Consider the following 26,038-nt stretch of genomic DNA (forward strand, 5'->3'; position numbering starts at 1 on the left):
TTGTTGTTTAAAGGAATTCAAGTCACAGTGCTGTGCTCGCAAGAAATCATTAATTATTTCCGTTTTATTTATTATTTGAGTCTGAACGATCTTTTATTTTAAAAAATCTTTTATTTTGAAAAATGACCGTATTCTCTCGCTTACATCTCGGTCACTTGAGTGCCCAAATTTACTCCACTAGCAGCAAAATGTGTAAGAAACAGACGTCTTTGGAAAGTTTTTTTGCTAAAGGGAAAAAAAAACCCAGTGAAAGACCCGCAAACTGAAAAAGGAATAGATCCGCAACCCATTTGTCAACAAATCAGGTGAATTCACCATGTCTGTGTAAGAAGATCAACTGCTGGATATCGAAAATGACCATTTCTCATATCACATCTTTTCTAGAGTTCAAGCAAGTTTGTTACTTTCAATGGAGGTGCAAACGAGTACACACATTTCGGTTGACTAATTATCTCAGATAAACACAGACCACCAAAACACTGCAGTGCTTTGTAATTTTCTCCATAAATAAACTTGTATCAGAGTGACAGTAATGTTTTGTCAGCTTCTCATCCTCTGAGAAAACGGTTCATGGTAAAATTGTCAAGCGTTGACCGGTCCTCGGTGATAAAAAGGTTGGGGACCACTGATGTAGACCACAACTTCCATGATTCCCCAAACTACACATTTTTTTTGTTGTGAATATGCCCCCTCCATTGGTCTAAATTACCTACTGTGCATTTTAAAAATGCATATGAAATAACCTACAGCTTTCAGCTGACCCAGGTCCTTTGAAGAAACTATTTTTGTCCAAATGGACACGTCTGTAATTGCAACATTTTTCTTCCACAACACTTCTCAGCCTATTTATTTTTTGTGACTGCAGCTACATTTCTTGTTTTGTTGTTTGGGGCACCTTTATTATAGACCTTCTGTGTAACAGTTAATGGTTTCTGCACTGCTGGCATTCCATAAAAATCAAACAATGAAATCAATAGACCATCATCTGCCTGCTGAAGTGTTTGTGTGTCTCTCTCTGTAGTGTCCTAGGGGATGAAGTGGTGGGGATCTGGTCCAGGAACACAGATAAAGCTGACGTGACCTGCGCTTGTGTCTCTCACTCTGGCATCAACATTGTCACCGGTGATGACTTTGGAATGGTGAAGCTGTTCGACTTTCCATGTCCAGAGAAATTTGTAAGTAGATTGTGTTTCTTCCTGGAATTATGTGAGGTTTAGACTCGACTCCCACATGCATAGCAGTTTAACCGGTTTGATCTTACCAGTCACTATGACTGTCATTTTTCTTACTTCTGGAAGCTTTAAAAGTGTTGCTGTTGCCTCTGGGCAGAAAAATGCACATATTAAATGCAAAAAAAGAAAAGAAAATTGTTTTGGTTCAAATGCATCATTGTCACACGACCAGATCAGTTGACATATTTCATGCTGGCACATCTAGAAATTGTTAAACATGTAAATATGTTAATAATTCTGACTAGTATTATAGCACAGATGAATTGAAAATGATTAAATGTGCCATAGTGTGCATTGATTCAATATGTAATTGCTTTCTGATATCTACAAAGTAGGTATGCAGCTTAAATAAGTTTAAAAATTCTCCAAAACTGGTTTTGCAAACAGCGTTGACCATATTTGGAAGGGTCATGATTGTTAATGAGCTATGTTCGTCAGCTTGTGTCATTGCCTGATGCTCACACACACACAGCATGATGTACTTTGAAATAAACACATGCAAAATAATCATACTTCTTTTGTGATTTTATATATATATATATATATATATATATATATATATATATATATATATATATATATATGTATATATATGTGTGTGTGTGTGTGTGTGTGTGTGTGTGTGTGTGTGTGTGTGTGTGTGTGTGTGTGTGTGTGTGTCCACAAGAATAAACTACTTTAATATAAGTTTAGATAAACAAAAATATGGGGAAAATTCTGGAGAAGACATCAATTGCCAATCAAATGCAGCCTGGGGCTATTAAGGACCCTGTGTGCAATGTAACATTCTGTGGTTTACACTTAGAGGATTTACATGAGAATGAGGAAACAATGGTGTCCAAGGCTTATATTATTGCCATTTTCATGTACTGAACTCTTATTATTCAGCTATGCTTAGATATATGCAGATTTTCATTCTGTGGTGAAAACTCAGCAAGTCTTTCTTCATTAAGCATGTGCACTGAACATTTGCACTTCAATTGAATCTGTTTAAAAAGTACATTCTTTAAATGTTCTTTTTTATTTTAGTAATAAATCTGCTAAAATGTGGCCACAAGTGTCTGAGTAGTGCTGTTTCGCAGATAAACAGAAAGCGCAGACTCGTTTCTGCTGTCTCTGCATATTTACCGAATGTTATGAAAGTCTCTTCAAGCATGTGACAGTAAATCACAAGACAGTAAAAAAGGCTGGATGTGACCGTCCTTGTAAACACAGGTCAAAATATTCTTACAACAGCCAAAGTTAATCTGTTTTCAATAGTTTTTAACAATAGCATGGGCCCATTTCTATGTTCTCAGGTCACCTTTACAGAACATAACCGTAGTCTATGACTATATTATTGATCATTTATTGTTAGTTAAATGCCATGCTAACTCTGTTTACATTCAGGCCAGTTTGTACATTTACATACTCTTGAAACTGTTACATTTATGTTCAAAACATAATACAAAAAACCTGTATATGAGGCATTACTTTTACATTTAGATGTTAATTTATGTTATTTATCTAAACTTCTTATATATAAAATGAAGCAAAAGGTAGCTTTTTCTTCTCTTCTGACCTGGATTTACATATTTGTGCTCTTCCAAGCATGAAATAGCAATTTGTCTCACTAGAATCTGTTTCCTCAGGCCAAACACAAACGTTTTCTGGGCCACTCTGCACACCTGACCAACGTCCGCTTCACCAATGGGGATCGCTTCGTGGTCAGTGCTGGAGGCGATGATAGAAGGTGCTTGTTCTGTTGAGGCTTCTTTTAGCCTCTGTCTTGCTGTACTTCCTTTCATTCTTCCTTTTTTAAATCAGTATCATTTAAACAAAAGGTCCCAGAAGGTTTCGTTTCTGTGTTTCAGTTTCAGGAATCCAAGTTTAGTTGTTTCACTTTAAAACAACATGACCAAAGTTCATTATGTTGACTCAGAACTGCAGAATTCTTTTTTTGCATTTGGCACACCTCATATATGCTAATGTTTGACCCCATAACAATAATGATGAACCTGAGAAAACCGATAAACAAGATAAATAGACCGACCAACAGAAAGATAAATAGACAAACAACCCGATAGAGTAACCGACTGACTAATAAAAATAACAAGATAGATTGAAGGACTGACCAACTGCCTGACAGAGAGAATAACCAACTGGGAGATAAATCAACCAACAGAGAGACTGACTGACAGACAGAACAACCAACATCCTAACACACAGACAAACCAATCATCAGATGGACTGATGAAGAGAGCAACAAACCAACAAGAAAGATAGACTGATCAGCTGACTCACTCACCGAATGACTGAGAGACCGACAGGTTGATGATAGATTAACTTCCAAATGAAAGAATGACAAAGACAACAGACAGACCATACAATCATAGACAGACTGACTAACAGAGAGATTAATAGATAGACCGACGGATTAACAGACCAATAAATTAGATAGACCAAGTGAAAGACAGAACAACCAACAGAGAGAACAACTGAAAGACAGACAAAACAACTGAAACAGACTGACCAACAGACAGATAGAAAAACGAAAGACTGACCGACAAAACTGTTGACTGGCTGAAGACCAAGTGACAGACTGACAAAACAATTGATCAACAGACAGGCAGAAACAGACAGACATAATCGCTGACAGACAAAACAATTGTGGGATAGAATGGTCGACAGATTGATTGAATGAATGACAGACAAATGACAGCGACAAAAATAGATAGATCAAGCAACAGACAAAACAAAAGACATACAGGGGTGTGTTCCCAAACAACGACGTAGCTCGCGGCTAAACTATCATAGTACGATGCATCGTTTGGGAAAAGAACGATGCAGTGACGAGTGTTTCCCAAAACCCCTAGTTCTCTGTCGCAGATCCATCGCTTGAACCACGTTTGTTATAGCGTAAAACGCCCATAATGATGCTCTAAACGGGTGGAGTAACAACTTTAGAGAAGAACCCCATAATTTCTTTGTGCAAGTTATATTGTTTTACACAAACACGCATTTAAAATAAAATCCAATATTAGTTTTGGTAAAAACTTGCACTCATTTTCCATGTTAATTTAAATATATGTAAACGGCACATATAGGGCCTATGTTTGCTTTACTAATATTATTGAGAAGTTGAACATTACATATCCTATTCTAAAACATAAAATCACTTACAAAAGCTAACACTTATTCTAATATCATATATAAATAAACATAAATGAAATGAAGAATTAGATAAGAATTAACGTATGCTATGTTTTTTGTTTTCACAAGCTTTGGGGAGATAATTTGTGCTTTTAAATAATGGGTCGTCTATAGCGTTCAAAATGACATCAATGTTTTCAAAGTGCACTGCAAAGGGAGCACAATTGTAAATTGTAAACAATTGTTTGAAAGCAAATTACACATTTGTAACGCAGTTTGTGAATGTTCATTGGAACGATGGATTTGGGAAACGGCAAATCAACAAACTATGTTTGTAACGACGGAACTTGCGACCTTGGTTGGCTAACAATGGTTTTTGGGAAACGCACCCCTGAATGACTGACAGACAGACAAGACAATTGACAAAGATACAGTAGGTAGATCAAACAATTGATCAACAGACATTCACAAAGACAGACAGAATTACTGACAATTGTCAGAAAGACTGACCAACAGACTAAATGAACGACTAGCAGACAGAGCAACAAAATAGAAATGCCAAGCCACAGACTGAAAGTCACACAAAACAACTAACAGACTGACTGACAGATAGACAGACAATCGACAGACCAATTGATCAGACAGGCAGAAAGACTGACAGAATGACTGATGGACAATCGTCAGAGATACTGACCGACAAACAGATGAGTGACCTACTCACGGTAAGAAAGCAACAAACTAACCAAATAGATAGATAGACCAGGGATGGATAGACTGACCAACAGACATTTTGACAGACAGATGGATTGACAGACAGACAGACAGAGCAACAAAATAACAAAACAGAAAATGCGACTGACAGAACAGAATGACTGACCAGCAGACATATTAAAAGACTGACAGACAGATGAAGCAACTGACAGACTGAGTGACAGATAGATGGATAGACTGACAAGCAGACAAACTGAAAGTTTGACAGACAGACAGACAGACAGGCAAAACAATTGACAGATAGATGGATAGACTGACCAGCAGACAGACTGAAAGACTGACAGACTGACAAAACAACTGACAGACTGACCTTCAGAAGGATAGACTGACCAGCAGACAGATTAAAATACTGACAGACAGACGAAGCAACTGACAGACTGACTGACAGATAAATAGATAGACTGACCAGCAGACAGATTGAAAAACTGACAGACAGACGAAGCAACTGACAGACTGACTGACAGATAAATGGATAGACTGACGAGCAGACAGACTAAAAAACTGAGACAGACGAAACAACTGACAGCCTGAATAACAGATAGATAGAAAGACTGACCAGCAGACAGATTAAAATACTGACAGACAGACGAAGCAACTGACAGACTGACTGACAGATAGACAGATGGATAGACTGACCAGCAGACAGACTGAAAAAATGACAGACAGGCAAAAAACAGGCTGACTGACAGATAGATAGATAGATAGATAGATAGATAGATAGATAGATAGATAGATAGATAGATAGATAGATAGATAGATAGATAGATAGATAGATAGATAGATAGATAGATAGATAGATAGATAGATAGATAGATAGACTGACAAATAGACTGACAGATAGATGGATGGATAGACTGATCAGCAGACAGACTGAAAGCCTGACAGACCGACGAAGCAACTGACAGACTGAATGACAGACTAACTGATAGACAGACAGACAGACCAGACCAGCATACAGACCAGCAGACAGACGAAAACACTGACTGACTGACTGACTGACTGACTGACTGACTGACTGACTGACTGACTGATAGATTGACCAGCAGACAGACTAAAAGACTGACAGACAGACGAAACAACTGATAGACTAACCGACAGATAGATAGATGGATAGACAGACAGATTGAAATACTGACAGACGAAACAATTGATAGACAGACTGACAGACAGACTGACCAGCAGACAGACTGACAGACAGACAGACAGACAGACAGACAAAGCAACTGACTGACTAACAGGTAGATGGATAGACTGATCAGCAGACAGACTGAAAGCCTGACAGAAAGACGAAGCAACTGATAGATAGATAGATAGATAGATAGATAGATAGATAGATAGATAGATAGATAGATAGATAGATAGATAGATAGATAGATAGATAGATAGATAGATAGATAGATAGATAGATAGACGAAACAACTCACAGACTGACAGACAGATTAACAGATTGACTGACATGAAACAACTGACAGACTGACTGACGGATAGACTGACCAGCAGACAGACTGAGAGTCTAACAGACAGATAAAAAAACTGACAGACTGACCAGCAGACAGACTGAATGACTGACAGATCAAACAACCGACAGACTGACTGGCTGACTGACAGATAGATAGACTGACCAGCAGAGAGACTTACAAAGCAACTGACAGACTGACTAACAGAGAGATAGACTAACAAATGACAGGCAGACATGCACAAACAGACAAAATAATTATCAGAGAGACTGACAGGCAGATAGATGGATCGACTGACCAACAAACACAGACAGACTGAATGAACAACCAACCAACAGACAGACAAACATTCTCCAGTTATGTTGCGCTATGAAGAAGCTGACATGAAATGATCAGAGATGGTGGGCGACGATCAGTTACTTAGCAGAATACTTTCAATGACTAACTAGAATCAAGAATCACTGGGGTGTTGTTATTGGAAATGCTTCCATTCTAATGGTACACTTGTGTGTATTTTTCAGTCTGTTTGTATGGCGGTGTGTCCATACTCCTCACTGAGATCCCACCGTGTCCTCGCTCTGCCTCAAAAGCATCTCCAGTCCAGCTGACAGCACCAGAGCACACAAACACACTCACAGAGATCTTCACACAGTCTTACTGCGGATGCATGAGCTGTCGTCACCCATTGCGTTTCTGAATGATAGTTGGGTGTCACACAACCCAACATACTGTAAAAGATCTGTTAGATGTGTACGTTTACCCTTAATTTTTATTTGTCTTTTTTAAAGAAAAAAAATAGAGCTACAAGGGATTTATTTTGGATTTTGTCTGTGTTGATGTTTATAAGAGTTTCTGCCGAATGAAAAAGGACTTGTAGCAAGCTAACAACAATTAGCCTTAAACCCGTTGAGTGTTTTTTGTTTTATTTATTATTCTTCATTTAGGTGTGGTGTTTGTTCTATTATATTCTGTTTTCTGTCGTCTTTATTTCTGGTGGTTGTTTTCGAGGTTTCATGGATCTCCTGTGGCCTTCTCCCTGAATGTAACACTGGCGTTATATTCTAGGATGTCAGCATGCCAAAGCATTCTATGCACTTGACCTGCTCACTGTGGTAGTCCAGTGGTCTTTTCATGTCCATCTTGAACGTGATCTCCCTAAACAGTAGAAGACACTCCTAACCTCATATGTAGCAACTCTAGCTTGATTAGTGAAGTTGAGACGTCTGTTCGTGTGAATAGGTATGAGCTTTGTGTTTCATGTCTGGGATCAAAGTTTAAAAGAAAAAAAAAAAAAAAAACAACTAATGCAATTCCTCCGATAATGATTGAAGAGTTTGTTTCAACGCTGTCTTATCTGAAATCACTGTTCATGTTGCTGCTGAAGCCTTTATGACATCACATCATTTATTTGGATTATTCTGATGTTTTTTATTGTTTTTGTTGGACTTATCTGGATTATCCAAGTTCAGTGTGAACTGAAACGAAATGCAACATTGTCTCTGGTTCATTCTGATTGAAAGATATGTGCTTAATGCATCTTTTCATTTTCTTGTAAATATCATTTGTAAAGACATTCTTTTGTATATTTTTGTGAAATGTTTCTTAAAGGCCAACTTTAATAATAAAAAAGATGTACACATAAGTGGTGCGTTCATGTAAAACTGTTATACACAAAAATCTAATCAGCCAATCACTTGACAGGACTAAATTGGCATGTAGATGTGGTCAAGATGATCCCAGAAAGTTTGGATCTTTCATTTAAAATCTTTGAAAAACATGACGTATTTCAGGATGTTGATGTACGTCCAGCTGAAACCCAATATTGAGTAGGGGGCAGGGGTTTTGCCCTTTTTTCACATCATTTCCTCATAGCAAAGTAACAGTAAGAGGGGTATTGCCCTTTTTTCACATCATTTCCTCATAGCAAAGTAACGGTAAGAGGGGTATGTTTTAAAATATTGTGATGTCTGATGTCAACAGAGAAGAACCAGCACTCCAAACGCGGAAGCTAATGGTTAGACTTTGAAGATTACCTGAAATATCAAATACGTTTGGAACAAAAGAAGAGTGAGTAAATGTTGACAGGGTTTTCAGCTTTTGGTAAACTGTATGGAATAAAATAATGCCAAAAATATTTCAAATAAAAATCTGAACAAATAATGCATTGAATTAACAAGTGCTTGCTTGAATTGCCAGGGTTTGTATGGTTGTACTTAAATTTAACACAGCTGTTTAAGCTTTTACAGAGTTAGATTAGCAAAGCCTGCAGTTTGGGGACTACAAAAAAATACATCTGGACAATAGCTTCAGGTTGCGCGCACACACCCTGTGCAGTGAAGGGGCGTAGCCAGAGATGTAACAGCAGAGAAAGCTAAAATGCTGTCCAAATGCTGCTATTTTTCACAAAGCTTCTTCTGTTTCTGTATTTGGGCTTCTAAAGACATGACACAAAGAGAGAGGTGCTTACAACAAATTCCAGAGAATTATGAAAAAGATATATTGCTAGCATTTGACAAAGGACAGCTTCCAGAATCTCTCCCAGTTCAGTGCTGGATTCGGCTAAAACTCCTCAAAGAAGAAGCCGTTCCAACCATAATAGAAGAAGCTGTGGATTGTGAGCCACAACCTGCAAGAATTTTATTTGTTAAAATTGATCTATTACATGCATAGTGACTAGAGTTAACAGTGTATTGTAGCGAGGACGTAAATAACAATGTAAACAACGAGAAATGCTGTTTGGCACAATTAACCATTTACCTACAAATTCAGTTATCTGTCAAACCCCCACAATCTTCACCAGTGCTGCAGTGTCTCTCTATGCAGCCGCTTTTATTCTACATCTCAAAGAGTAAACTCGCAAAAGATATGTGAACGTTTCATATTACTTACACATGCTTATAACCCGAATGTATGTGAAAGAGCAGGCATGAGGTTCTGTCCTTTTTATTGTCTGATTCAGGCTCAAACTGACACTGCACTGACAATATTTACACAACAGAGGCAAAGCACGTGGTAGTACACTGAAAAAAATTATTCAAAGATGATTCCTTGGATTTACTCAATTTTTTTACATTGAGTGGTTGTTAACAATTTATTTGGGCTGAATTTAAACAAACAAATGAAGTTGAACATTATTAAATTTAATTTGTTTGTTTAAATTCAACACAAATAAATTGTTTGCAACCGTTTTGCATGCAACACTTTTTTCAGTGTAGAGGCTTGACTGGACGTGATGCTTCCTGGTGACATGGAGCCAATCTGTGAATTACAGCACATTATGTTAGCTGACCAATCAGAGCCTCTTTTGGAAGATATATGAAAAAATAACGTGCTTTTCTACAAATGAAGCATGAGCACACATTGCTTTACATCTTATAAACACAACCAAGCCTTAAAAATACACTCTAGACCTCTCTTTTAAAAGACCTCAAAACATACTTGAACACCTCCGACGTCTAATAATTCCAAAGTCCTGAAAACTTTTTCGTAGTGACAGTCTCATTACACTAATTATATCATTATATGTTCTTGGTTTTGTAATTAATATCTTTATTCTTAACCCTTATGTGCTGTTGGGAATGTTTTCATTCACTTTGGGGTGATTTTCAGACTTAATGTGGCCACAACTTTCTCCATTTCAGCAAATGGAATGATTTTAGGTGACAACCCTTGACATATTTGGAAAAATGCTTTTGAAGATTTTGAAAAACAAATTTAATTGCAAAGCCCTGACAGCATGCATTCTTGTTAGTAGTTTTCCATGAGGTTCAATTAGTCATTTTTTCTTTTGATCACAATTTACAGGGCAAAAAAGAAAGTTTAGTTTCCAGCTTTTATATGGAGTATGTGTGCATGAGAAAGCACGTAAGAAAGGCCTTTGCACACCTTGATGTGTTGAGAAAAATAGCAGCTCAGCTCTCAGAATATAGTAAACAGCAAGTGTTTTTATACACACGTGCGCTCAAACACACACGCACACACACACACACACACACACGCACACACACACACACACACACACACACACACACACACACACACACACACACACACAATAATCTGCTGTTTTACTCTATAGAACACCATATAAATGCCTGAAATTCATTTGTACAGGCAATGACAAATTGTACCTCTTCCAAACAGGAAAAACCACCAACAATCAAGAAAGCATGATTATATGGTGCCATGGCTTTGTAATCGAAACGTGGTTATAATGAAAGTCAATGGGGCAAAAACAGCCTTGAACATAACGAAAAAAGTCAATTTAAACAATACACAAGGGTTTTTGTCCTGTCCTTTTTTGTCTTTATTTTAGTTCCATTTTAGAACCGCCCGTTTAACTTGATCATTACCAAAAAAAAAAAAAAAAAAACCTTGTCAGCATAAAACAATCACATTCTATGATAATGAGCTCCTTACAATCAAGATAAGAGATTAACCTTCGAGACCACAGATTTATAATGTAATCAATCCAGTTCTGTGATCAATCAGGCCCCCTCATTAATGGCTAAGCTGTCTCACAAGAAACCTACAAGACAACAACAAGGAAAAAAATCATATCATCTTATAACTTTATTTTGAAATATATTTACAATCTTTCTTACATACAGTACAGCACACTAAAAACAACACTGAATGTCATTTACCGTAGTAATTAGTTGAAACATTTACCGGTTATCATATTATTATACTTCTGACTGATCTTAAAGGCACAGTTCACTCAAAACTGAAAATTCTGTCATCATTTATTTATCCTTCAAGAGCTTTATTATTATGTTAAACACAAAGGAAGATATTCTGGAGAAATCTGCAACCATTGACTTCCATAGTATTTGTTTTTCCTATCAATGGTCAGAGCTTTCTTCAGAATAACTTTGTGTTGAACAGAATAAAGAAACTCAAAAAGGTTTTGAACCATATGAGGGAGTAAATAATGAGTAAACGTTCATCTTTGGGTGAACTCTTCCCGTAAATAAGCAGACATGTAAGCTGTGTGTTCTGAACTGATATGCAGACTGGAAAAGAGTCAAAGTTTTACAGAGAAAGAGGAGCCGCAGGAGCAGCCGTGTTCAGCCTGAGGATTCTTCAACACCTGAAATGAAGAGCGGATGAGCTCCTGACTGAAGTCAACAGTAGATCCTTTCACAAACTCCAGACTGTCCTGGTCCACCACTATTCCCACGCCGTTCTTTTCAAACACTCTGGGTGGAAAAGAAAGTGAAATAAATGCAAGAGTTGTTTCACCTAGTATGCATGCTAGATCCCAGTGCTACGAATAGCAAATGATCAGTTTTTCACTTCCGCTGTTTCATTTTCACTGTTACTTTTTACATAAATATGCACCTCAACAATTTGTTTGACCATTTTACTCTAAACAATGATAATTTCCTCACCATTTCCTTACATTCAAGTGGTTCTAGACCTTTATTGTTATCTTTATTCTGTTGAACACGAAACAAGATATAAAAAAACAGCAGTGTAGAACCAATCTTGTGGAAGTCAGTGGTTGAATATTTTTCACTTCATCATTTGTGTTCAGCAGAAGAAACTGGTGGGCACAATGTTTACAGCGCAAGACTGTACAGACTTTTTGGTTTAAATTTGGAGACGGTCCTCTATGTTCAGTCATGGCCTTTCTTTTTAATGTATTCAAGTGCTGTAAAGGTGTTTAACATTGTGCTGCAAAATCAATCTGCTGCAACAAATGCTATTGCTGTGACATTAATCTAGCATAATAACCCTAGGGCTCGCAAACTAATGGAAAAACAATTGAAAGGCTGATGGCTTTTAATTTCCATGTTTTTAAGTAACTTTTAAATACTACTTTTATCTTCTGTGGGTATGCTTAAATATGGTAATTATAATAGTTTAATAACTTATATGAAATTTTTGAAAATCACCAAGCGACCCCCTCATTGTCTTGCGACTGCCCAAGGTCTCTTTAGATAGAGGACTATCAGAAATGATCAATTTAATAGATTAATGTAATAAAAAAGTATAAGTTAATAAATTATAAGTTTCCCCCCTAAAAAGTCCAAAAATACAACCATGTAAAATCAGTTTAATTTAAATCCACAAATAGTCCACTTATTTTGCAAATAAAATAAAACAACAATTTGTTATTTGAACAGAATCAACCGTTTTGTCGAAGTTTTTGTTCTGTCAATGAAAATACAAATTTTCATTGACAGAACAAAAATTGATAATTATTCTAAAGAAATACTAGAGGTGTAACGGTTTTTATTAAACAGTCGTTCAATTATACAAATTTTACATTTTATTTATAAATATTTTAAGATTTAGTAACAAGCTGTTTACACTAAATAATTAGCCTGGGGGGGTTACAGCACTTTTCCCCCTCTCGTTGATGTCACAATTAAGCGACTACATGTAATATATGGATTTATGATAATTTATTTTGTGCTACAAGTAGTAGTAAAGAAGACAGGATCACACTGACTCTTTTTTTTAACTGAATTGTTTGAATATCCACATAAAATGGACAAAGTAACAAAAATCACATTAGAGCGAGTTTGTCTGATTCAGCATGTAAAATCGTCTGTGAAAGGAAGTGCTCTGATTGGCAGTTCAGCTACTAGTTAGAAGGCAAAAACAAAAACTGTAACAAAACTAAGCAAACGGTGCAAGTCATTTTGTCGCATTTCTTAAATATAGTAAATATGGATTATCGGGCATATAAGGGAATCTCTGTGGTGAGCGAGAATTAAAAGTTCTATGAAAAATTAGCCTTTGATATACACATTGATATTCAAATTAGCCTTTGATACACACATTCAAGTTATTGAAAACGCTTAGGCCAAAATTAGGTTTCTTATAGCGTTCAAAATATTATTTTCCTTATAAGGCCCGTAAGAAATTAGTAAGAGAGTACATTTTTGTCTATAATTGATAATGGTGATCATCTATATACTGTATGCATGCAGCCGCTACTCTACTTAAAAAACTAGATTCTGTTTATCATGCAGCAATACACTTTGTCACAGGTGCAGACTCACGGACGCATCACATTCTGGGGACACAAAAGACTTACATTAAATCTGAAAAAAGGGCTAACCTAGGTGCCCTTTAAAGGCTTTCTTTGGTAAACTACCATCCTATCTTTCTAATTTGTTAACACTTCAAATAAATAACCAACACACTAGATCTGTTTCCTGTATTCGTTTAACAGTCCCAAGGGTATAGTCAGACCTTGGCAAACATGCTTTTCCTTTTATGCTCCTTGGGCTTGGGGCTTGGAATGACCTGCAAAATCAGCTTAATCTTGACACACTTCCGAATCGGAGTATTTTTAATCATCTTCTGTACAACGTCTTAAATTATACTTATAATAGTTTTTTATGATGTGATCTTTTTATGATTGGTGATTTTGTAATTTTGTGGTATTGTTTTTGTGTGATTTTTATGTAAAACCTTATATGCTGTCTGCCGTCTTGACCAGGTCTCGCTGGAAGAAGAGACAGTAGTGTCTCAATGTGATCTCCTGGCTAAAGAAAAGAAAATAAATAAATAAAAAGGTACGCAAGTGCTGCTTTCTTTATGATTTGTATGTGTGCAGCACTAGTTCTGGTTTCCCTTTGTGGAACGACAATACAGACTACTACCACCTGCCGGTATTAAAAAAAACTTCTCAGCACAACTTCTCATTGTTTCAGTCAGCTGTTTTCGTTTGCTGTGTTCACGGGCAACTTTTTGATCTGTACAGGACTAGATGTCATGAGCGGACAACAAAGTCTTATTTGACATTGGCTTAACTGCACTGGTAGTGTGCGATTATGATATAATGTCTTGTGAACTTTTATTCCTGCAAAAACTGAAACAACAGACTAAAAGATAGTTTGAAGATAGCTACAGAAGAATCAGTATTAGCTTGTTAAAATTAAGATATATAAAATTACTAAAGTTTAAAATCCAATTCCTAACATGCAGTAGTTAAAACAACAGTTTGTTTTGGTACACATGTGGTACACAATTATACAATTTAATGCGCCTTTACAGCCCAAACAACAGTATTAATTAACATGAACAGTTTCAAAGTTTGTAATTTTTTAGTTGACCATGATTGCTAAACTGTATGAATCATGTCTTCAAGTTTGGTAAAATGACTGGATTTTTTATGTAGGTCAAGCTCATAAAAAAAAAAAAAAAAAAAAAAAAGCACATGCAAAAAATAATGAAATTAAAACTTTTATAACCCTATTTGTGTGAGGTAAATTACCTGTCATCTTCATTTTTCACACTGTCCACAGAGAATTTATACTGGAATCCAGAACATCCTCCTCCCTCAACTGCTATTCTCAGATATTGTCCTTTCTCCATGATCTCACCGAGCCTCTACAGAAACAACAAAAGTACAACTATTAATACCTGCTGTTGTCCAAGGCTATTTCCCAGTATTGGGTTGCGGCTGGAAGGGTATCTTGCTTGTATCGCTGCATGAAACATATTCTGGAATAGTTGGTTATTCCGCTGTGGTGCCCCCTGATAAATAAGGGTCTAAGCAGAAGGAAAATTAATGAATGAATAAATGTCGCTGGCTAGTTAGACACATTTAATTGTAACTTGTGTGTGCATAAATGTGACCAAATAAAGTGAGAGTTCTCCCAAAACTAAAAATTCTGTCATCATTTGTCCAAACTTATTTGAGTTTCTTTCTTTTGTTTAATGCAAAAGAAGATATTTTGAATAATGTCAGAAACAGCATCTAATGATATTCTATATTGTTTCCTACTATGGATTTAAGTGGTTTCCAGACCTCTTCTTTTGAGTTGAACAGACAAATAAAATGCATAAATATTTGGAACAACATAAGGGTGATTAAATTTCATTTTGGCGATAACTATACTATTGAGAATCTAAGATGAAGTACAGATGAACTCGCACCTTGACACAGGACTGGCTGAGGTGAACTTCTGCATCTGGACTGGATGTGTTCTGGTGTTCAGCGTTAAAGGAGGTAGAGGTGAGAGAAGCTGCACTTGATCTCAAGGACAGCACGCTGGAGAACAAAACACACGTGACAGCCAGGGAATGGTGGACGCAATACTCTTGATTAAAAAAAACCTATGGGGCTAATCTGTTGTTAAAACAATATGACCATTTCACGTTATAAAGCAACTAAGAAGGATTGCATTTTAATTAAAGCAGTATATAAGTTTAAGTGGCGATTTCATTACTTCTTTCATTACTTAGTTCTGATATGTGTTACTTTCAGTTATCAGATACCAATAAGGTGTTATCTCACTGTCTGTGCATGCTAGCTAAGCAATTTCATTAGCTATTAGCCGAAGAACGGGCATAGAACATAGTCGCACCAAATCACAAAATACATGCAAAATGTATGAACGTAATATCGCTAAACTGTGCATACTTGAGAAGGTGAAATGACGCTGCTTTTGGAGCGCTTACGAGCAGTCTCCGGGCGAATGACATCTTCTTTAACTCACACTACTGCGCATGCGCCAGTGTGGATGTTATGGAGAGTATCGGTTGCCAGGTTGGATTTTTACATATTAAGGGTGTTTTTATTTGATTAAAAAAATTAAAAGAGCAAACTCTTTAAGTTAACAGAAAACCGATTTTTACAAAAAAAAATTAAGTCAAATTAAATAAGAACACGACTGACCTTTCTTTCAAGTGCTTTATTTGTAACAAATAAATTTATACTGAAATTTATCATGTTAAATGTACAATAAAACCTTTCTAAGAAGTAATATGTCTAATATGTTTTATTAGCAAACCATTCATTTAAAATTGACCGTGGTTTAATTAGAACAAAAATGTTATGGCTGTTTTTGTAGGCATACCATTTGTGTAACCACAGTTTTACTACAAGTACTATGGATAATCCCTTTTTAGACCAAAATCGATTAATTTGTGGCTAGTCTAACGAAAAAAAAACTGTTAAAACACACACACACAAAGGGTTCAAAGTGTATAAGTTGAAGGAAATTGAGTTATTGAATATCCAAGCAAACATGGGGTTTTTCACATATCTGGCAACAAAAGAACGTCCTAGTTTCAGACCATTTTCACGAGTCACTTTCATTGGTTGAGAGTTCGTCGAAAAGGCGTTTTACGTCATAGGACTGCCCATACATACAGTATTTGATTGGAGAACAGTCATTCTGGTCTCGTGACAAGGAAACGGTGTAAGAAAAGGTGACAGAAGGAAGAACTTTGTAAGTAAACACATTTAATTAAATTAGTTAATAGTTTTCCCTTTTAACTTGATCTAAGTACATGTTTCTTTTTCTTTGAGAATTTCTGTGTGCTATTTTGAAAAGTAACATTTACGTTTATGAGGAAGTGTAGGCATATTCACAGTCATGTGGTTATTATTTACTTGTGTTTGGATTTGTGTCAGTAAACTATAGCGTGTTGGTTCTCTACAGCATTCATTTGAAACATGGACTACAGAGTGCTCGGCGTGGTTTTACTTTCTTTTCTCGCGTACACTTATGCTGATCCGGTCAAATTTGTGGACTGCGGTAAGTCTTTATTTTTATCAAGTTTGTATATTTAACAATTTCAGTTATTTTATATTTTACCTAAATTTTATATTCGTATATAATTTCCACCTTGTTTTCATCTTACAGGCTCAGTAGATGGAAAAGTAGTTCAGGTTGACATCAAGCCCTGCTCCCAACAGCCCTGCCAGCTTCACAAGGGGCAGTCCTACACCGTTAATGTAACCTTCAGCAGCGGTGAGTTGCTTGTGTACATATAATAAACTTTTGAATAAATCTGAAATGATGATGATGATGATGTTAATATAATAACTATTTCCACATATTTCCATAGGTGTTGCAAGTCAGACCAGTAAAGCTGTGGTGCATGGTGTGCTTGCTGGTGTCCCTGTCCCCTTCCCCATTCCAATTGATGATGGGTGCAAATCTGGGATTCAGTGTCCGATTGTTCCACAGAAATCTTACAACTACGTCACCGAATTGCCAGTCAAGACTGAGTATCCAGCAGTAAGTGTTTAAGCTTCTACTCTAGTTCTAAACAAAGTTGTAATGTTGTTTATCTTTCCTTACATTTATTTTTGTTTGTTAGATAAAAGTGGTTGTGGAATGGGAACTAAGAGACGACTCCAGCAAAGATTTATTTTGCATCAAGTTCCCTGTTCAGATCGTAAACTGAAAGTCATCGCTGAAGTCAGGATAAAATGCTTACAAAGGGATCCGATTAGAAACAGAAGCATCTGAAAGATTGCCTGAATAGCTTTTAAATTTCTTATAGATTCAGATTTTATGATTATATTATTACCTTTTCTAACCAAGACAGATTAGTCATTTTATTTTAATGTATTTTCTTTAACTTTGCACACAGAACCACTGTACAAACATTGCCAAATTCTAGTTTGTTGCTAAAATTGCATCAATGATTGACCAGATTGAGATGTTGACAAGCAGCAGTGATCAATTCAAGCTCTAGCTGCTGTGTGGCTACTTCTAATGGTTTTAATCCACATTTCTTGGAATGATTACTTGTGAACTTTTAAGTTAAACTTTTAAATCTGCTTCTTTAATAAAAAAATCTGAATTATTTTCTTAAAATACTGCTTAATGTGGCCAAATTTAACAAGCCGCTTTGTACATTACTGTCTGAAATAAAATACTTTTTTATGGTAAACTATCTTTTTTGTTATCTCCTGTTTGATGTACTACTGAAAAAATTTCTTCTAAATTCAAAATAAAAATGCTAAATAAATGTTAGGGGTTAATATACAAGACAACACAATACTTCTAAAATTTTTAAAAAAAAAATGTCTTTTTTTTTTTTTTTCTTCTTTAAATGTTTAAATTTGGAAGAAATGTAATGTCTGGTCTAGGAAACCTCTGTAAATTCTAAAGTGTAACTACATGAATAAACCGTTACACCATTTAATTTTATTGGGTGCCTTTGGTAAAAGAAACCACCTTAGTTTTTGGAAACATTTTAGTATTTACAGAATGCCCACTGAAATGTCACTTGTTTAAATTTTCTTCTGTTGGACACACAGATATTTTGAAGAATGTTGGAAATCTGTAACCATTGACTTCCATAGTACTTGTTTTTCTGGTTACTAGTTTCCAGCTTCCCTCAAAATATCATCTTTTGTGTTCAATAGAAGTTCAGGACCACTTGATGGTGAGTAAAAAATTTTTTTGGATTAACTATTTAATTAAGAGTCAGTATTTGTTCACTACCATGAACACTGCATCTAGTGTTTGTGCATTTTATTTTTCTGTATACATTCTAGTTTTAATTAAAGAAAATCAATTAATAGCATGTATAAATAGGCTATATATAAACGGTTACATTGAACTACCTTTCTCCTTTTTAGGTGAAACATCTGCTAGTTGCAGTTCTGTTTTTAAGAAGTCACCGGTCCGGTGTTTCAGTTAGTGAGTGTTTCATTTAGTGATGGAAGAAATTAAGATTTTCAGAGCTTTAGAATTGCTTGAAATGATTCACTGTTAGGGATATGTATTATAGGGACACACATGCTGGTCAAAAACCTGTAAATGCAACAAAAGCTGTGCAAAACATGGATTAAAATTGCAGAAAAGCATCCAGTTTATGGTGTGACCACATTTGCCTCACACAGAGCAACACCTCTCCTTTTCATAGAGTTGATTTGCATGGCATGTTTGTGTGGGTATCTCTGGATTCTCCGGTTTTCCCAACAAGTCCAAAGGCATGCACTATAAGTGAATTGGATAGGCTAAATTGGCCGTAGTGTATGTACGTGAATAAGTGTGTATGGATGTTTCCCAGTGATGGGTTGCAGCTGGAAGGGCATCCGCTGTGTAAAACACATGCTGGATAAGTTGGTGGTTCATTTCGCTTTGGTGACCCCAGATTAATAAAGGGACTAAGCCGAAAAGAAATGAATGAATGAATGATTTGCATAGATTGTAGCATGTAGTCCACTCCTTAATGGCTGTTCAAAGTTGCTGTCTATTGACTGGAACTGGAACATGCTGCCGTATACACCTATCCAGAGCATCTCAAGCATGCTTTATGGGTTACATGTTCACTATGCAAGAACAGGGATGTTTTCAGCTTCCTGGAATGGTGTACAGAGCCTTGCAACATGGGGCTGTGCAGTATCATGCTGCAACATGAGGTGGTGTTCGTGGACGAATGGCACAACAATGAGCCTCATTGTCTCATTGTGGTATCTCTGTGCATTCAAAATGCCATCAATAACATGCTGCTGTTTTCATTGTCCATTGCATATGCCTGGCCTATAATATAATCACACCGTGACCATGGGCCCTCCATTCACATCATTTACATCAGCAACCCACTTACACACTTGATGCCATCCACACTGTCTGCCATGTACAGTGAAAACCAGGATTCATTCGTTAAGAGAACACGTCTCCAAAGTGCCAGATGCCATCAAATTAGGTTTTAGAGATTATATTGTTTGTTCCATTGTGGCCTCTGCTATTTAGGAGAAGCTTAGTCCTTGATTTATCAGGGGTCGTCAAAGCGGAATGAACTGGCAATTACCCTGGCATGTGTTTTATGCAGAGGATGCCATTTAAGTTGCAACCCAGCACTGGGAAATTCAGACACACATACTAACTCACTACGGCCAATTTAGTCTATCCAATTCACATACCACATGTCTTGGGACTGTGGGGGGAAACTGGAGCACTCTAACAAAATACAAACTCACAAAACTATGAAATCTGTTCAGTGATTCACCACTAGGGAGCATTCTTGGTGAACCTGCATCATTTGTACATTTTATGATATTACAAAGATTGTCCACCAAAGGAGAAGCACGGATGTTTCATAAATGTAATGAAGCCCTGTTTACTGAAATCAAATTACAATTTGATTTGCATTAATCCACTGATTTGAAACAATAGATTCATACTATTTTCAAAGCGTCAAGACGCAGTGCCTTGAAACATCCAGGCAGGTGTCTTGAGCCAAGTTGGAGCTAAATCCTGCAGGGACACCGGCCCTCCAGGACCGAGATTGGTGACCCCTGATCTACACCTAACGCAATCCTAAACCAGTAACCTCAGTACAGTAACTACAGTAACCTCATTCATTCATTCATTTTCTTTTCGGCTTAGTCCCTTTATTAATCAGGGATCGCCACAGCAGAATGAACCAACTTATCCAGCATATGTTTTACACAGCGGATGCTCTTTCAGCCACAACCCAATACTGGGAAACACCCACACAGTCTTGCACACACTCACATACACTACGGCCAATTTTAGCTTACCCAATTCACCTGGAGGCATGTCTTTGGATTGTGGGGGAAATCAGAGCACCCGGAGGAAACCCACGCAAACATGGGGAGAACATGCAAACTCCACACAGAAACATCAACTGGCCCAGCCACTGCTCGAACCAGCAACCTTCTTGCTGTGAGGCGATTGTGCTACCCACTGTGCAACCGTGCTCACACAGTAACTTGCTGTGTTTTATTAATGTCAACCCTAAACCCAATCAACTTGCTGTGTAATCCCTCTCACTTGGAGGTCTCTGGGCAGCAGCAATACCTACTTGAAAATCTGTGGTCTTCAATTATTGGTTTGACATGTTTACTGACAGCCACTTAATGGTCATTGTAATCATATTTTACCAATGATGAATTTCTGGCAGTGTTAGAAATTTTCAGACACATTCCAGCTGTGTAACTTGTAACAGCTAATGCAAGTGTCAAACCAAGAACCAACAGAAACACTGAATCTGATTACACAATCAGCCCTACAATTTGCAACCACTGTGGGAAATGTCAAAATGGCTCTTTTCTGGTTATTATTAAGCTTGTTGCAGACATCCAACTTGGTCAAAGTAATTTCCAGGAGGGGGAGTAGATGAAGACGTCCATTTCTGGGGGATTATATCTAGTTTGCGGGCATCAGAGAGTCTCTACGCATATATGCGGGACACTCCTGGAACTTGGGATGTCTGAACTTGTCAGCTAAATAACACTACAAACTGTTTATGTTTGCAATAAGATACTATTTCATATAAATGGCACTTTGCCAGTTGGCCTACTATTTCCATCTGTACTCTCATGGCTAATATTACCCACAATAAATTGCATGTCAATGTAAATTCAATTAGAACCACAAACATGTCATAGCTTACGTTACCAAATAAACATGTTTAGGGACAGACGTGTGTAGTGTAGAGTGTATTCAGCCATACCTTTGTGTTAAACACATTGAGTTCTATAAAAATATATATTCTAAAGTTAAATTATGATCTAAATCCCAGCGATTTTTGAGATAGACCACACCACACAGGACATACACCAAACTGGCATTAAAAGATCTGTTTCAACTCTCTGTCATTAGCTGCATCTCAAGACTGAGTTGAACAAGTTTAAAATATTTTTAAAGCAGTGCATGTTTGTATTCAAACACACAACAGGAGTCCAAATTTGTGGACGTTAACTCTGGTTTATTTTGTACAGAAACATAATGGATATCCATACTGTAGTGTGTATTTACTTGTATCTTGTCACATTTGCCGTGTGTAGACATGCAAAAATATTGCAAAGTTAAACGTGTATACAGCAAACTTTGTAACAGCATTTGTGTGTTTCTTATTCATCATGGCAGAAAGACTTGAATTAATCTTACTGGATAATACTTACCCCTTAATACCAGAAAAAATATTTGCCCATTTGCTTTTATTCTTAACTTCCCCGAATGGTTGACAGGCAATTGTTGAAAACATTTGTTGGAAAAAAAAAAAAAAAAAGATTTGTCTACTACAGTAAACATTGTCTTGTGGAGCTGCGCATCGATGGATTTGCTCCTCGGTGTTTGGACTTTCAGCAGTGAAATTTAAACCACACTGAACTGAATTAAACTAAACTACTCTGAAAACTGGACTGAAGCAGTTTCAATTAACTAGAACTTCTATGTTAAGCTGCTTTGACACAATCTACATTGTAAAAGCGCTAGAGAAATAAACGAGTTGAATTGAACATCAGAATGTGCTAACATGTGAAATGGAACCGTAAAAACATATGATCTTCATGGAATTTCTTAGTTTGTTGAAGTGGTCATTGATTCTGCTCTATTTGAATTCTGGTGTTCAAGGCCCAAAACCTCTTAATATTTGGATAATTTAGACAGGCCATGTAGACAGAACTCTTCAGGAGTGGTGTTTTGTGATTCTCCAGACCCAAGGACCTCACATTGATGATCTGTGCACTTCATCAATGTATTTTTCAAAATATTTCCAGTTGAGTCCAGTTTTGCCATGCTTGGGGAACATTGCTTTGAACAAATGTTGGTTAAATGTCTAGAAAAACATAAAGTAGAAAAACAAAAGAAATTTGACTCTTGTTATTCTACAATAAGCTATTAGTATGAATTTTTTTTGTCGGATAAATAATGCAAATATTAAACTATGGATGTTAATGCTAATAGAAATTCTATTTAGAATACAATGACATGGTGTACATTGTAATCCTACCCTAAAGTAGACACCAAGTGGACATGGAATTTCTGACTCTTCATCCTCTGAGCGAGCAGCCTTTGTCCTCTGGCTCAAACACCAGGCCTTCATCATCCTCACAACTCATCATAAACAATTCGTAGTAAAATTCTCTTTGCCTCTAATAGTCATTCTCTTCCTGCTGATTTGTCTAAAATGGTGAACAAAATGTTGATAGCTACAAATGTCCATACAGGGAGGACATTTTTGAGTACTTTGAATACTATTTTTGAACATATTAAAGAGTTCCTTGGAGATTCAAAAAACAGAACAATTTTAATTAACGAGAATTATTAGCCCCCTTACTTTTTTCTTTTTTCCATAAAATGTCCTTGTGGAGATGGACACCATATTTTTGGAGAAGGAAATGGATGTTCCCAAAACCCCACCCCTACACTGTAAAACCCAACAGTCAAATTTATCAAATGAAATGAGTGTAGTTAACTCAAAATTCACTGGAAGTTAATTCTACTCATTTGAAAAGAGTTTTGAACTCAGTGCGGTTGTTTGATTGTCACACTAGAGTTACAAAATTCTGTTGTACGGCGCTGTCACACTAGAGTTACAAAATTCTGTTGTACGGCGCTGCGAAAAGGGGCGGGATTAAACAAGATGATTAGAAATTAAAAAAGCAAGCAATTGGTACATGTTTTAAATTCCTGTCAAGAGAGGTCATGTTTTGATCTTCGATTGGTCTCACGCAATCATGTGATGTGATTTTGCAGGTCAGAGTTCACCAAGCTTGAACTTTCCAACAAAGCGAACTGCGAAACTTGTCGCACCGGCTTGCGTTTCTGATCTGACACATTCGCATGCATATGAATGGAAGTATATGGGGAGAAAAGTGCAGTGTGACTGCAGCTTTACTAAGGAAAAACACAAAACTACAGCTGACTTCAGTCACAGCCTTAAAAGAAATAAAACACATTCAATCTCTCCTCAAAACTTCACAAACAGTATCAACAGCTTCACTTATTACTAACTTGCTTGACTTTGTTTCTGTCAGACGTCAAAAAGACAAGGGCTCTTTGACTTCACCCCTCATGTTAGTTTCTCTTCGAATGTATTAATAATTATATGTTATCGTAAGACAAAGGAGAAAGAATGTTATCAGGTTAAATAGCCAAATTGCAGAATCATAAAGTTATTTAATTTAGAATTAAGTTGATGATATGGTGTTGGATGTGAAGTATTGAATAAAGTAGATGATTTATTTAACTATATTAACGGCTTCTAAACAAACATACATGAACATTTTGTTCACATCTGAACTTATTAGGAGACAAAAACATCAAGAATCAGAGTATGAGTCTCATTGATTGTGATAAATTTTAAGTTTTAGTGCATGCTGGGAGAATCATTCAAAACTCATCCATGGCACTGCAGCAAGAAATACATTACCATCATCGAGATTCAGACTCTAGTACTTGATGTCTGTTTGTTTAAGATGGTTCAGACGTTCAATGTGTTTCTGCTGGGTTTTCTTTTGAATAACAACTGGGGAATTATTATCAGTAAAGGGAAAAGCAGTACAACAGTAGGAGTTATTTAAAGATTCTCTGTTGAAATGTTGAAAGATTGAATGTGTTTTATTTATTTTAAAGCTGTGACTAAGGTCAGTTGTTGTTTTGGGTTTCTCCTAAGTGATTCTGCTTGTTAACAGCAGGTGTTCATCATTAATGCTCAATCAACACCTACGTACTTAATCACTTAATAAATCTCTTTACTACAACCTAAAATGCAGTCAGTTCACAGTACTCATATGGACTAGTTCCTGAACTCAAATGGTTTGTAGTGATCGTTTTGCTGAAATGGTTTGAGTTGCCTTAACTTATTTGGTTTTACAGCCCTCAGTCCGTTTGAGTTATCTTCATTTATTGGGTTTTACTGTGCTCAAATTGCTTCTGTACTTAAATGCATCATTTAAAATTCCACTTTAGAAAATAAAGTTAATTCAGTAGCATGCAGGAGACGTCCCCGATAAGACAAATTTGAACTGTTGGTAGTCAATATATTATTATATGGTGAAAGACTAAATTATTAGAGAAAAAAAAAGAAATTCGAATAAAACTAGAAAAAAGAACGGATATACTGTAATAACTAGGAATTCACCAAGTATGAAATTGGCAAATATATTAAAACATTTTGTATTGACCTGTCAAAAGAAAAAAAATATGTATGTAGAATTACAAATCATCTAAAAAGATATATCATTCACTTTAATGTGAAAAACCAGAACTAATTCGATGCAAACACAAATTGGATAAGTTTTAAAAACAAAGCTGAAGGGGCATTTATTAGATCACGTAGGAAAAGGATTAAGGAAAGTAAACAAAAGTCTGCATACTTTTCAAGCTGGAAATAAAACAGATAAAACTGAGCAAATCATGAACCTCAAAATTTCATGTAAATACTGTATTACTGATGACCCAAAATGTGTTGCAAAATTCTGTGCCAAACTCTAAAGCGATTTGTATGCTTTCAAAGGATTCCAAAAACATATGAACAATTGTTGTTTTTTTTTCCCCAGAAGTTATCTGAGTGTTTAAGATCAACAAGCATGTGATGCATCTATCACAACCAAAGAGATCGAGGAAGTGATTAATCTTTAAAAGCCAACACATTTCCAGAAAAAGATGACCTTACACAGTACAAAATGCTGTGTTCAAAATTATAGCTCAGAAATTCATAAACATGTTTAGAATCAACATAGCCCTTTTTTATTAAAGGTTTATGTAGAAACTATAGAGAAGACAGTATATCCTGCAACATAATGCCAAGGACTAATAATTCTTATTGTGAAATCAAAAAGATACATTTTTCATAGATCTTTTGAACAATGACAACAAAATATTAGCATTAGTCCTGGCAAAAAGATTAAAAGCCGTTTTGAATTTAATCATTGATGAATCAGTCAGGATTGTTGCACACATTTGTAATAATATATTG

The 26,038-nt window shown here is 36.3% G+C and overlaps 3 protein-coding genes across 3 annotated transcripts in view; 2 read left to right on the forward strand and 1 right to left on the reverse strand.

Moving 5' to 3' along the window:
- eml5 (EMAP like 5) overlaps positions 1-8,232 on the forward strand; it is a 239,066-nt gene extending 230,834 nt beyond the window's left edge. The window contains exons 40-42 of the mRNA XM_056476502.1: positions 1,022-1,175; positions 2,864-2,964; positions 7,114-8,232. Coding sequence (XP_056332477.1) covers positions 1,022-1,175; positions 2,864-2,964; positions 7,114-7,150 — 292 coding nt within the window. The 3' untranslated portion in view covers positions 7,151-8,232. The remainder of the gene's footprint in view (positions 1-1,021; positions 1,176-2,863; positions 2,965-7,113) is intronic.
- Positions 8,233-11,146: 2,914 nt separating this feature from the next.
- isca2 (iron-sulfur cluster assembly 2) lies at positions 11,147-16,068 on the reverse strand. Its single transcript, XM_056477735.1, has 4 exons — positions 15,981-16,068; positions 15,494-15,608; positions 14,829-14,944; positions 11,147-11,793 (listed from the first exon to the last, which is right to left on the reverse strand). Exons 1-4 carry the CDS (start codon positions 16,040-16,042, stop codon positions 11,619-11,621), a joined length of 468 nt encoding a protein of 155 aa, XP_056333710.1. The 5' UTR covers positions 16,043-16,068; the 3' UTR covers positions 11,147-11,618.
- Positions 16,069-16,703: 635 nt separating this feature from the next.
- npc2.1 (NPC intracellular cholesterol transporter 2, tandem duplicate 1) lies at positions 16,704-18,250 on the forward strand. Its single transcript, XM_056476990.1, has 5 exons — positions 16,704-16,791; positions 17,005-17,100; positions 17,209-17,316; positions 17,414-17,586; positions 17,669-18,250. Exons 2-5 carry the CDS (start codon positions 17,019-17,021, stop codon positions 17,753-17,755), a joined length of 450 nt encoding a protein of 149 aa, XP_056332965.1. The 5' UTR covers positions 16,704-16,791; positions 17,005-17,018; the 3' UTR covers positions 17,756-18,250.
- Positions 18,251-26,038: the final 7,788 nt, after the last annotated feature.

Source organism: Danio aesculapii, chromosome 17 (genome assembly GCF_903798145.1).
Source record: "Danio aesculapii chromosome 17, fDanAes4.1, whole genome shotgun sequence".
NCBI lineage: Eukaryota > Metazoa > Chordata > Actinopteri > Cypriniformes > Danionidae > Danio > Danio aesculapii.